The 14,200-nt window shown below is 38.7% G+C and overlaps 1 protein-coding gene across 9 annotated transcripts in view; it reads right to left on the reverse strand.

Annotated features, from left to right (window-relative positions):
• UBR3 (ubiquitin protein ligase E3 component n-recognin 3) overlaps positions 1-14,200 on the reverse strand; it is a 230,802-nt gene that overhangs the window by 23,444 nt on the left and 193,158 nt on the right. For all 9 annotated transcript variants that reach the window (XM_067741589.1, XM_067741584.1, XM_067741585.1 and 6 more), the window contains one exon: positions 5,565-5,689. In XM_067741589.1, the coding sequence (XP_067597690.1) occupies positions 5,565-5,689 (125 nt within the window). The remainder of the gene's footprint in view (positions 1-5,564; positions 5,690-14,200) is intronic.

A 14,200-nucleotide genomic window follows, 5' to 3' on the forward strand; every position in this document is an offset into this window, starting at 1 on the left:
AGCTACAGAAAAAAGTGTTTATAGGGTGGTGTGCAAAAAACTAATAGAAGTATATATATGCTCGTTACAGTGATAAAATCATACATGCATGAACATAACATGGACCCCAAATTTTTTTCTTTTATAGTTTTACTCAAATTCCTTGAATAGAATTTGTTAAAACACCTTAATGTAAAAATAAATAGGACCAGGCTTCCCTGGTGGTGCAGTGGTTGAGAGTCCGCCTGCCAATGCAGGGGACACGGGTTCGTGCCCTGGTCCGGGAAGATCCCACATGCCGTGGAGTGGCTAGGCCCGTGAGCCATGGCCACTGAGCCTGCGCGTCTGGAGCCTGTGCTCCGCAACGGGAGAGGTCACAACAGTGAGAGGCCCGCATACCACAAAAAATAAAAATAAATAAATAAATAGGACCATATGTTTATTACAGAAAACATTAAATAACAATCTACAAATTAAGCTTAATGACTATACTTTTTATAAGAAAGGAAAAAAATGGCTATTTATAAATTTAAATTTATTTCAATAAGGTTTTTGCACATAAAGAAATACACTTTTTATATTCACTGAGATATTAAAAGTTGTTGCAAATTACAGGAAAGTATAATCTTAAAGTAATAAGTTTGTTGTGATGTTTATTCATTATTTTTAATTTTTAAATTTTTTATATTATCTTTTATTATTTATTTATTCATTCGTTTGTTTATTTATTTATTTATGGCTGCGCTGGGTCTTCGTTGCTGCGTGCGGGCTTTCTCTAGTTGCAGCAAGTGGGGGCTACTCTTCGTTGTGGTGTGCGGGCTTCTCATCACGGTGGCTTCTCTTGTTGCGGAGCATGGGCTCTAGGTGCGCGGGCTTCAGTAGTTGTGGCTCGCGGGCTCAGTAGTTGTGGCTCGCGGGCTCTAGGGCACAAGCTCAGTAGTTGTGGCGCACGGGCTTAGTTGCTCTGCGGCATGTGGGATCTCCCCAGACCAGGGCTCAAACCCGTTTCCCCTGCACTGGCAGGAGGATTCTTAACCACTGCACCACCAGGGAAGTCCCTAACTATATTTTTTAAATAGTAAAATATAAGAACTGAGTAAACACTATGGGATATAAGTTTATCCTGAATTTTTAAGGCCCTAATAGTCAGGACCACAGAATTTGTTGTTTGATGATAGTGTCTTTCTTTCTCACATGTTATTGTGCTCTCTTCAACTAGACTGTAAATTCCAAAATGTCAGGAACTATGCTTTATATCTTCTATGTCTCCCTTTGCATAACAAAACTCTGAGCAATAATACCTGGTGGTTAATTGATGGAATTTATTTTGGTAATGGAGTTTTTGACCTTGGAACTTGCCTGGATGTCTCTCTTTTAATAATCAATTCTTTGCATTATTTTTAAATTACTCCTCTGCTTTCTGCCATATCATGCAGCCATGTAGTGTTATCATGTCCTGAATAAACTATAAAAAGTCCCTGACTCAGCAACTGCTATCCTTGTATCATGTGACCCACCCCACCCCTGCCTAATTAATCAACAGGATGATCACTTGCCAAATATGATGACCTGCAGGTTACATATAATTTACAAGAATCAATATCCCACTGAATATCAAAATAGCAACATGTTATGTTTTTAGAATTGATTTAATCAGAGTAGTTCTTGAATACGCAATTCAAAAGAAAATATTACCACAATTTTGCTGCTTATTAATCAATGTGACATATTTAAAGTTGTGAAAATATACAGGACAGCCTAAAAGCCTAATTCAATATACTCTTTTGAGTAAAAGATTTATAGAGCATAACAACAGAAAAGTATTTCAAGTATAATACTTTCCAAATTATGGGGAAAATATCCTCCAATAAGAAACAAATGATACTCAGATCACCCAAGCAAGTTATTGAGCAATAATTATTATTATCAGATACATTTTAAGTATTTTTTTTTACTTAAAGGAGGTACTATATCAGATCAGAGAGTCAAATATAATGTAGTAGTCACTGTTTTGTATTGAGAACTCTTCCCATTAGAAGAGTATTAGATAAGAAAATAATTTTATTTCATACATAAGAAGTCTTAGAAAACTATATTTTATATAAGCAATATTTAAATACAGCAAAGAGTAGGCTCCTTGGTAAAGCTAAGAAGATAAGCTTTAAGAAGTAAAGCTTTTCTTTTTTTTTAAATAAATAAAGCTTAAGAAGAGGATTTCTGGGTGAAATTTCATGGATGAAAGACCCAGGATCATGATCAGAAGAATCCTGTGGGAGAAGTGGCAGAAGTATGTGAGTTAAATAAAGAAAAGAATTAAGAGTTGAGAGATGCAACAGATGCTGTTTTGGGTAGATGCTTTGTCTAAACTATAGTGCTTCTAGGGACTTCTCTGGTAGCACAGTGGTTAAGAATCCACCTGCTGATGCAGGGGACATGGGTTCGAGCCCTGGTCTGGGAAGATCCCACATGCTGCGGAGCAGCTAAGCCCATGTGCCACAACTACTGAGCCTACGCTCTAGAGCCCACAAGCCACAGCTACTGAGCCCGTGTGCCACAACTACTGAAGCCCGCGCACCTAGAGCCTGTGCTCCGCAGCAAGAGAAGCCACCACAGTGAGAAGCCCGTGCACTGCAATGAAGAGTAGTTCCCACTCACCGCAACTAGAGAAAGCCTGCGTGCAGCAATGAAGACCCAACAGAGCCAAAAATAAATAAATAAATTTATTTAAAAAAAGAAAAAATTATAGTGCTTCTTAAACTTTTTGGGGTGACAGGCCCTTTGAGTATACGCTGGATCCTATGGTCCTACTCCCCAAAACAAAACAAAGGGAAAGGACCCCAGATTAAGAAATTCTGGTATAAAAACTCTTAACAGAAATTCCACTCACCGAAAGATCACAATTTATACTAACTATAATGATGATTTTTCCAAACAACTAAACCTCATTATCAAATTAACTCTAAAATCCCTTTGAAAATAACACAGTACCTATGTATTTTATTTTACCAGATTAGATCTGTTTTCATTGGAATTATCATACCTGAGGATAAGGAATTATAAGGATGAAATGAATGAGACTCAATGAAGAAAGAAAACAAGGAAGGGAGTGAGAGGAGGGAAGAACTAAAGGAAGGAAGAACTAAAGGAAGAAGGAAAGTTTTTAAAGGAGGAATGAATGATACAGAATAATTACAGAAATTACAGTGATATTTCATTATTCATAAATATTATTATTTATTACTTATTTATTTATTTGCGGTCCACGGGCCTCTCACTTTTGTGGCCTCTCCCGTTGTGGAGCACAGGCTCCGGACACGCAGGCTCAGCGGCCATGGCTCACGGGTCCAGCCGCTCGGCGGCATGTGGGATCTTCCCGGACCGGGGCACGAACCCGTGTCCCCTGCATCGGCAGGCGGACTCTCAACCACTGCACCACCAGGGAAGCCCCCATAAATATTATTATTTACAATCCTATATACCTAGATGTTTAGATTTATGGTAGAAAAAGCTAATAATGTGGCAAACCAACCTGCAGAATATCATAATTTTTTGTTTTCATTCACTGAAGCAATTTATATGGCTATAAATTTCTAATTTATGTTCTGATAAGAATCTGCCTTATATTAAATGTTTTATTATTTTTAAAAATAGCTAACAATGATTAAATTGAGAAAGAAAACTGACAGAAGTTACCTAAATTACTTCATGTTCCTTCCATCATAGATTTACAATTGTCTAATTTTCTGTCAGTAGGTGTCATTTTAGTGAACAGTCAGATGAATAGATTTAGACCCAAACTATATCAGAAAATGTTTTACATGTGTACTTTTTCATGGTTAGACAACTTACTAAAGAAACATTTAAACAATGACACAGCATAGAAACCTGTTACACCTGATTTGAATACAAACAATCCCAATATCAGATTAGAGTGCACTCAGAGAGACTAAAAGAATATTTAGAAAAAAGAAAGATAATTGCAGAAGGCAAAATTATCCACAAAACAACTAGAAACAAGGAGGAAAAAATCACTGAAGGAAAAGACAGAAATTCATTTTGTTATTTCAAATAACAGAATTTTAGAAATAGAGGGGCCTTATAAATCATATGTTCTTAATTTCTCATTTACCTATGACAAGGCTGAGGTTCAGAGAGTTTTTATGTCTTGAACAAAAAAGTAATATCTTTATTTAGTGGCAGGAACTTGGCCTAGTACTCAGGTTCAATGGCCAACAACCAGTATCCCTAAATTAAGATATAACAGACTTCATAATGATACTACATTAAATTTCTGTACACATAATCATGATTTGGGACTAGACTAGTGAAAAAAGTGAAGGTTATATTGAATACATTTCATGTATCAATATCTATAATTGGTTTTCTCTCCTTTAATACAAGTAGATATGATTTTAACAGAAACTTTTCAATGAGGTTTAAAACTTCTTTAAGAGTCTATAAACCAAAGAAAAGGTTCAATTTACACTATACTTATTATTTTTTCCTACCAACTTCCCCAAATAAACAGGGAAGTAATCTTCTTATTTCACCTATCTCTACGCCAAACTATTCACTCAGTTGGTTCCACAGTGTACAGTTGGCTCCAAAGTATACTTTGGTATACATAGGATACTTTGGTTCCATAGTGTCCCATTTGTTTTCAAGCCACTGAAAATACTTACATTTAACTAAACTTGCAGAATTTTTCTAAATTGTTCATGTAATTTTAACTGAAAGAGAATGCCTTTAAATTTACTAAGAACTTATATATCTATATATTTTTAAACATGGGAAAAAAGTAGTTTTTAAAGAGGTATAACTAAGAAAAGGTCAGGATTTTTAAATCTAGAAGTGGTGAGTCAAAAGCAATCTTGGATTGTGATTGGGGATGAGGCAAGGAAAAGATGACAGATAAGTAAAACAGGTAAGCCTACATACATTTTATTACTTGCTAATTGTGTTGATACAATTTTTATAACTTCTTTAAGTTTAAGGCTTGCAGCAAAAACAAAACTGTCCAGATACAAAGGGGAAAAGGTCAACATTTAGAGATAGATACAGAAGACCTCATTGTGCAAGGAAAACATTTTTAACTTTTATAGCCTGAAGGTGCTCCATTTCCAATTAAAATACTGTTAGTAACTCATTTTGTGGACTTCCCTGGTGGTGCAGTGGCTACGAATCCGTCTGCCAATGCAGGGGACACAGGTTCGAGCCCTGGTCCGGGAAGATCCCACATGCCGCAGAGCAACTAAGCCCGTGCACCACAACTACTGAGCCCATGCTCTATAGCCCGAGAGCCACAACTACTGAGCCCATGAGCCACAACTACTGAAGCCTGTGCACCTAGAGCCTGTGCTCCACAACGAGAAGCCACTACATTGAGAAGCCCACACACCGCAATGAAGAGTAGCCCCCGCTCGCCACAACGAAGACCCAACGCAACCAAAAATAAATAAATCTATTTTTAAAATTATTAAAAATAACTCGTTTTGCCTTTCAAACGTCTAATCTCATTCATTCATATCACCAACTTAAATAAATTCACCTAACTACTAAATAACAAATTCAGACAAGACACTAACCTTTTTGAGAGCTCCCGTGTGTTTCCAGGCTGACCTATCATCCTCATTGCATTTAACTGAAAGTGCCACAAGACCTTGCGTGTACAATAGGGTAAAAAGCACCTTCACAATGCAGGTGAAATGGTCTACAAGAGAAAGAGAAGATCATTATTTCTTTGGAATCTAGAAATTTTGTACTCAAGATAATTTCACAAATACATGACTTTCCTTGCATGTGTAACTGGTTTTTGTTCAACACTTAAGTAATAAAATAACAATGTGGTATTATATTTTCTGCCCAACAGATCTGAAATTATGAAATCAAATTCCCTTTATTCATCTACACAATATGCCAATAAGAGGCTTTTAGCAGAATGAAAAGTGTGCTCTGTTTCAACCTCAGAATAACTGTGTACCCTTGGCAAATCCCCTTACTGGGCATCATGTGCTTAATAACAATGTCTGGGAGTCTGAGTGTTTAAAACCAACACTTTATCTGCTTCTAATTTGATATATATCTTATAAAAAATAATACAATACAATATAGAACTTCTAAAGTAAAAAAAAAAAATCCCAATATTTTAAGTACTCTAATTGAATTTTAAAACTCAATGAAAACTATAACAGTGCAAAACAGTAGTAACAATACGTAAAATGCCTTGCACATATTAGGTACTTAATAAATGGTAGCTTAGTCATCATAATTAACGTTTATATACAGCTAATAACTTAGAAAATTTCTTCAAATGTCTCCTTTCAATCCTCGTTAACAGTCTCAGTTGGACAATTGAGTTTCAAAAGATGTGCCTGTGACAACAAAGCTAATAAGCACCCACGTCTGAACTTGAATCCACACAGTTCAGTTATCCCTTCTATTATATCATGCTACTCCCCTAGTAAATAGTTGCCACCACTTAATCAGTTGCTAAATTCAGAAACTTGTAGACATCCTTGATACTTTCCTGTCTCTTTCTCCCTACATTAAAACAATCACCAAATCCTATCAATGTTTTTAAAATATCATTCAAGTCAGTTCCAACACCCCGGACCATGCTTCCATCGTTTCTTGCCTACACCTATAAATTCCAGCCTAAACAGTTGTGTTGGGGGGTTCCCAAGACCACTTCCGGATTTGATGATTCACTAGGAAGACTCACAAGACTCAGCATATAGTCCTATGATTTATTACAGCAAAAAAAACAAAAAAACAAAGTAAAAGAGCAAAAGGAACAGGCATATTGGGTTAAGTCCAGAGGAAACTTTCAAGAGTCCTCTCCCTGCAGAGTCACACAGGATGTGCTTAATTCCCCCAGCAATGTGTTGTGACAGTACATGTTAAATATATACCAGGGAAGCTCGTTAAGAAACTGCCCAACGGAGACTGCGGGTGGCGGAGCAGGGGAGCTTCAGAGCAGCGGAGGAGAGCATAGCAACAGGGGTGCAGAGGGCAAAGCGGAGAGATTCCCGCACAGAGAATCGGTGCCGACCAGCACTCACCAGCCCGAGAGGCTTGTCTGCTCACCCGCCGGGGCGGGCGGGGCTGGGAGCTGAGGCTCTGGCTTCCGTCGGAGCGCAGGGAGAGGACTGGCGGCGTGAACACAGCCAGAAGAGGTTAGTGCACCACGGCTAGCCGGGAGGGAGTCCGGGAAAAAGTCTGGACCTGCCAAAAAGGCAAGAGACTTTTTCTTCCCTCTTAGTTTCCTGGTGCGCGAGGAGAGGGGATTAAGAGCGCTGCTTAAAGGAGCTCCAGAGACGGGCGCGAGGCTAACACCGAGGCGCGGCTAACACCACGGACCCCAGAGATGGGCATGAGGCTAAGGCTGCTGCTGCCACCACCAAGAAGCCTGTGTGTGAGCACAGGTCACTCTCCACAACTCCCTTACGGGGAGCCTGTGCAGCCCGACACTGCCAGGGTCCCAGGATCCAGGGACAACTTCCCCGGGAGAACGCATGGCGCGCCTCAGGGTCATGCCGGCCTCTGCCGCCGCAGGCTCGCCCTGCATCCGTACCCTACCTCCCCCCGGCCTAAGTGAGCCAGAGCCCCCAAGTCAGGGGATCCTTTAACCCCGTTCTGTCTGAGCGAAGAACAGACGCCCTCCGGTGACCTACATGCAGAGGCGGGGCCAAATCCAAAGCTGAGCCCCTGGGGGCTGTGAGAACAAAGAAGAGAAAGGGAAATCTCTCCCAGCAGCCTCAGGAGCAGTGGACTAAATCTCCACAATCAACTTGATGTACCCTGCCTCTGTGGAATACCTGAATAGACAACGAATCATCCCAAATTGAAGAGGTGGACTTTGAGAGCAAGATTTATTATTTTTTCCCCTTTTCCTCTTGTTGTGAGTGTGTATGTGTATGCTTCTGTGTGAGATTTTGTCTGTATAGCTTTGTTTTCACCGTTTGTCCTAGGGTTCTATCCGTCCGTTTTTTGTTTTTTAAATTTTTTTCTTAATAATTATTTTTTTATTTTAATAACTTTATTTTATTTTACCATACTTTATTTTCTCCTTCCTTCCTTCCTTCCTTCCTTCCTTTCTTTCTACTTTTTCTCCCTTTTATTCTGAGCCGTGTGGATGAAAGGCTCTTGGTGCTGCAGCCAGGAGTCAGTGCTGTGCCTCTGAGGTGGGAGAGCCAACTTCAGGACACTGGTCCACAAGAGACCTCCCAGTTCCACGTAATATCAAATGGCGAAAAACTCCCAGAGATCTCCATCTCAACACCAACACCCAGCTTCACTCAACGACCAGCAAGCTACAGTGCTGGACACCCTATGCCAAACAACTAGCAAGACAGGAACACAACCCCACCCATTAGCAGAGAGGCTGCCTAAAATCATAATAAGTCCACAGACACCCCAAAACACACCACCAGACGTGGACCTGCCCACCAGAAAGACAAGATCCAGCCTCATCCACCAGAACACACGTACTAGTCCCCTCCACCAGGAAGCCTACACAACCCACTAAACCAACTTTAGCCACTGGGGACAGACACCAAAAACAACGGGAACTACGAACCTGCAGCCTGCAAAAAGGAGACCCCAAACACAGTAAGATAAGCAAAATGAGAAGACAGAAAAACACACAGCAGATGAAGGAGTAAGATAAAAACCCACCAGACCTAACAAATGAAGAGGAAATAGGCAGTCTACATGAAAAAGAATTCAGAATAATGATAGTAAAGATATCCAAAATCTTGGAAATAGAATAGAGAAAATGCAAGAAACATTTAACAAGGACCTAGAAGAACTAAAGATGAAACAAGCAACAATGAACAACACAATAAATGAAATTAAAAATACTCTAGAAGGGATCAATAGCAGAATAACTGAGGCAGAAGAACTGATAAGTGACCTGGAAGATAAAATAGTGAAAATAACTACTGCAGAGCAGAATAAAGAAAAAAGAATAAAAAGAATTGAGGACAGTCTCAGAGACCTATGGGACAACATTAAACGCACCAACATTCGAATTATAGGGCTTCCAGAAGAAGAAGAGAAAAAGAAAGGGATGGAGAAAATATTTGAAGAGATTATAGTTGAAAACTTCCCTAATATGGGAAAGGAAATACTTAATCAAGTCCAGGAAGCACAGAGAGTCCCATACAGGATAAATCCAAGGAGAAACACGCCAAGACACATACTAATCAAACTGTCAAAAATTAAATACAAAGAAAACATATTAAAAGCAGCAAGGGAAAAACAAATAACACACAAGGGAATCCCCATAAGGTTAACAGCTGATCTTTCAGCAGAAACTCTGCAAACCAGAAGGGACTGGCAGGACATATTTAAAGTGGTGAAAGGGAAAAACCTACAACCAAGATTACTCTGCCCAGCAAGGATCTCATTCAGATTTGATGGAGAAATTAAAACCTTTACAGACAAGCAAAAGCTGAGAGAGTTCAGCACCACCAAACCAGCTTTACAACAAATGCTAAAGGATCTTCTCTAGGCAAGAAACACAAGAGAAGGAAAAGACCTATAATAACAAACCCAAAACAATTAAGAAAATGGGAATAGGAACATACATATCGATAATTACCTTAAATGTAAATGGATTAAATGCTCCCACCAAAAGACACAGACTGGCTGAATGGATACAAAAACAAGACCCATATATATGCTGTCTACAAGAGACCCACTTCAGACCTAGAGACACATACAGACTGAAAGTGAGGGGACGGAAAAAGATATTCCATGCAAATGGAAACCAAAAGAAAGTTGGAGTAGCAATTCTCATATCAGACAAAATTGACTTTAAAATAAAAACTATTAGAAGAAACAAAGAAGGACACTACATAATGATCAGGGGATCAATCCAAGAAGAAGATATAACAACTGTATATATTTATGCACCCAACATAGGAGCACCTCAATACATAAGGCAAATACTAACAGCCATAAAAGGGGAAATCGACACTAACACATTCATAGTAGGGGACTTTAACACCCGACATTCACCAATGGACAGATCATCCAAAATGAAAATAAATAAGGAAACACAAGCTTTAAATGATACATTACACAAGATGCACTTAATTGATATTTATAGGACATTCCATTCAAAAACAATAGAATACAAATTTTTCTAAAGTGCTCATGGAACATTCTCCAGGATAGATCACATCTTGGGTCACAAATCAAGCCTTGGTAAATTTAAGAAAACTGAAATTGTATCAAGTAACTTTTCCGACCACAACACTATGAGACTAGATATCAATTACAGGAAAAGATCTGTAAAAAATACAAACACATGGAGGCTAAACAATACACTACTTAATAACGAAGTGGGGCTTCCCTGGTGGCGGAGTGGTTGAGAGTCCGCCTGCCAAGGCAGGGGACACGGGTTCGAGCCACGGTCCGGGAAGATCCCACATGCCACGGAGTGGCTGAGTCCGTGAGCCACGGTGGTTGAGCCTGCGCGTCTGGAGCCTATGCTCCGCAACATGAGAGGCCACAACAATAAGAGGCCCGCGTACCATTAAAAATAATAATAATAATAATAATAACGAAGTGATTACTGAAGAAATCAAAGAGGAAATCAAAAAATACCTAGAAACAAATGACAATGGAGACATGATGACCCAAAACCTATGGGATGCAGCAAAAGCAGTTCTAAGAGGGAAGTTTATAGCAATACAATCCTACCTTAAGAAACAGGAAACATCTCAAATAAACAACCTAACCTTACACCTAAAGCAATTAGAGAAAGAAGACTAAAAAAAATCCAAAGTTAGCAGAAGGAAAGAAATCATAAAGATCAGATCAGAAATAAATGAAAAAGAAATGAAGGAAATGATAGCAAAGATCAATAAAACTAAAAGCTGGTTCTTTGAGAAGATAAACAAAATTGATAAACCGTTAGCCAGACTCATCAAGTAAAAAAGGGAGAAGACTCAAATCAATAGAATTAGAAATGAAAAAGGAGAAGTAAAAACTGACACTACAGAAATACAAAAGATCATGAGAGATTACTACAAGCAACTCTATGCCAATAAAATGGACAACCTGGAAGAAATGGATGAATTCTTAGAAATGCACAACCTGCTAAGACTGAATCAGGAAGAAATAGAAAATATGAACAGAGCAATCACAAGCACTGAAATTGAAACTGTGATTAAAAATCTTCCAAAAAACAAAAGCCCAGGACCAAATGGCTTCACAGGCGAATTCTATCAAACATTTAGAGAAGAGCTAACATCTATCCTTCTCAATCTCTTCCAAAATATAGCAGAGGGAGGAATACTCCCAAACTCATTCTATGAGGCTACCATCACCCTGATACCAAAACCAGACAAAGATGTCACAAAGAAAGAAAACTACAGGCCAAGATCACTGATGAACATAGATGCAAAAATCCTCAACAAAATACTAGCAAACAGAATCCAACAGCACATTAAAAGGATCATACACCATGATCAAGTGGGGTTTATCCCAGGAATGCAAGGATTCTTCAATATACACAAATCAATCAATGTGATACACCATATTAACAAATTGAAGGATGAAAACCATATGATAATCGCAATAGATGCAGGAAAATCTTTCAACAAAATTCCACACCCATTTATGATAAAAAGTCTCCAGAAAGTAGGCACAGAGGGAACCTACCTCAACACAACAAAGGCCATATATGACAAACTCACAGCCAATATCGTCCTCAATGGTGAAAAACTGAAAGCATTTCCACTAAGATCAGGAACAAGACAAGGTTGCCCACTCTCACCACTCTTATTCAACATAGTTTTGGAAGTTTTAGCCACAGCAATCAGAGAAGAAAAGGAAATAAAAGGAATCCAAATCGGAAAAGAAGAAGTAAAGCTGTCACTGTTTGCAAATGACATGATACTATACATAGAGAATCCTAAAGAATCTACCAGTAAACTACTAGAGCTAATCAATGAATTTGGTAAAGTAGCAGGATACAAAATTAATGCACAGAAATCTCTGGCATTCCTATACACTAATGATGAAAAATCTGAAAGTGAAATCAAGAAAACACTCCCATTTACCACTGCAACAAAAAGAATAAAATATCTAGGAATAAACCTACCTAAGGAGACAATAGACCTGTATGCAGAAAATTATAAGACACTGATGAAAGAAATTAAAGATGATACAAACAGATGGAGAGATATACCATGTTCTTGGATTGGAAGAATCAACATTGTGAAAATGACTCTACTACCCAAAGCAATCTACAGATTCAACGCAATCCCTATCAAACTACCACTGGCATTTTTCACAGAACTAGAACAAAAAATTTCACAATTTGTATGGAAACACAAAAGACCCCAAATAGCCAAAGCAATCTTGAGAATGAAAAACGGAGCTGGAGGAATCAGGCTCCGTGACTTCAGACTATACTACAAAGCTACAGTAATCAAGAGAGTATGGTACTGGCACAAAAACAGAAATATAGATCAATGGAACAGGATAGAAAGCCCAGAGATAAACCAATGCACATATGGTCACCTTATCTTTGATAAAGGAGGCAGGAATGTACAGTGGAGAAAGGACAGCCTCTTCAGTAAGTGGTGCTGGGAAAACTAAACAGGTACATGTAAAAGTATGAGATTAGATCACTCCCTAACACCATACACAAAAATAAGCTCAAAATGGATTAAAGACCTAAATGTAAGGCCAGAAACTATCAAACTCTTAGAGGAAAACATAGGCAGAATACTCTACGACATAAATCACAGCATGATCCTTTTTGACCCACCTCCTAAAGAAATGGAAATAAAAACAAAAATAAACAAATGGGACCTAATGAAACTTCAAAGCTTTTGCACAGCAAAGGAAACCATAAACAAGACGAAAAGACAACCCTCAGAATGGGAGAAAATATTTGCAAATGAAGCAACTGACAAAGGATTCATCTCCAATATTTACAAGCAGCTCATGCAGCTCAATACCAAAAAAACAAACAACCCAATCCAAAAATGGGCAGAAGACCTAAACAGACATTTCTCCAGAGAAGATATACAGACTGCCAACAAACACATGAAAGAATGCTCAACATCATTAATCATTAGAGAAATGCAAATCAAAACTACAATGAGATATCATCTCACACCAGTCAGAATGGCCATCATCAAAAAATCTCGAAACAGAGAAACTGGTAAAAAAACAAAAAACAAAAAACAAAAAAAACCTCAAAACAATAAATGCTGGAGAGGGTGTGGAGAAAAGGGAACCCTCTTGCACTGTTGGTGGGAATGTGAATTGGTACAGCCACTATGGAGAACAGTATGCAGGTTCCTTAAAAAACTACAAATAGAAATACCATATGACCCAGCAATCCCACTACTGGGCATATACCCTGAGAAAACCATAATTCAAAAAGGGTCATGTACCAAAATGTTCACTGCAGCTCTATTTACAATAGCCAGGACATGGAAACAACCGAAGTGTCCATCATTAGATGAATGGATAAAGAAGATGTGGCACATATATACAATGGAATATTACTCAGCCATAAAAAGAAATAAAATTGAGCTATTTGTCATGAGGTGGATGGACCTACAGTCTGTCATACAGAGTGAAGTAAGTCAGAAAGAGAAAGACAAATACCATATGCTAACACATACATATGGAATTTAGGGGAAAAAAATGTCATGAAGAACCTAGGGGAAAGACAGGAATAAAGACACAGACCTACTAGAGAATGGACTTGAGGATATGGGGAGGGGGAAGGGTAAGCTGGGACAAAGTGAGAGAGTGGCATGGACATATATACACTACCAAACGTAAAATAGCTAGCTAGTGGGAAGCAGCCGCATGGCACAGGGAGATCAGCTAGGTGCTTTGGTATCACCTAGAGGGGCGGGATAGGGAGGGTGGGAGGGAGGGAGACGCAAAAGGGAAGAGATATGGGGATATATGTATATGTATAACTGATTCACTTTGTTATAAAGCAGAAACTAACACACCATTGTAAAGCAGTTATACTCCAATAAAGATGTTAAAAAAAAAAAAGAAGGAAAGAAAGAAGAAATTCTGCCCAAGATTTTTATTGGGAGCAGGTCACATAGGTACCCACTGCCTAGCACATACCAAAGTTCTAGATTCCCAGAAAGAAAGCAGGTATGTTCAGCATAAACACATTGTTTGTACAGTTTAGGCACAGAGAGCCATTCTTATCAGTGGGATGGTG

Source organism: Pseudorca crassidens, chromosome 6, assembly GCF_039906515.1.
Source record: "Pseudorca crassidens isolate mPseCra1 chromosome 6, mPseCra1.hap1, whole genome shotgun sequence".
Lineage (NCBI taxonomy): Eukaryota > Metazoa > Chordata > Mammalia > Artiodactyla > Delphinidae > Pseudorca > Pseudorca crassidens.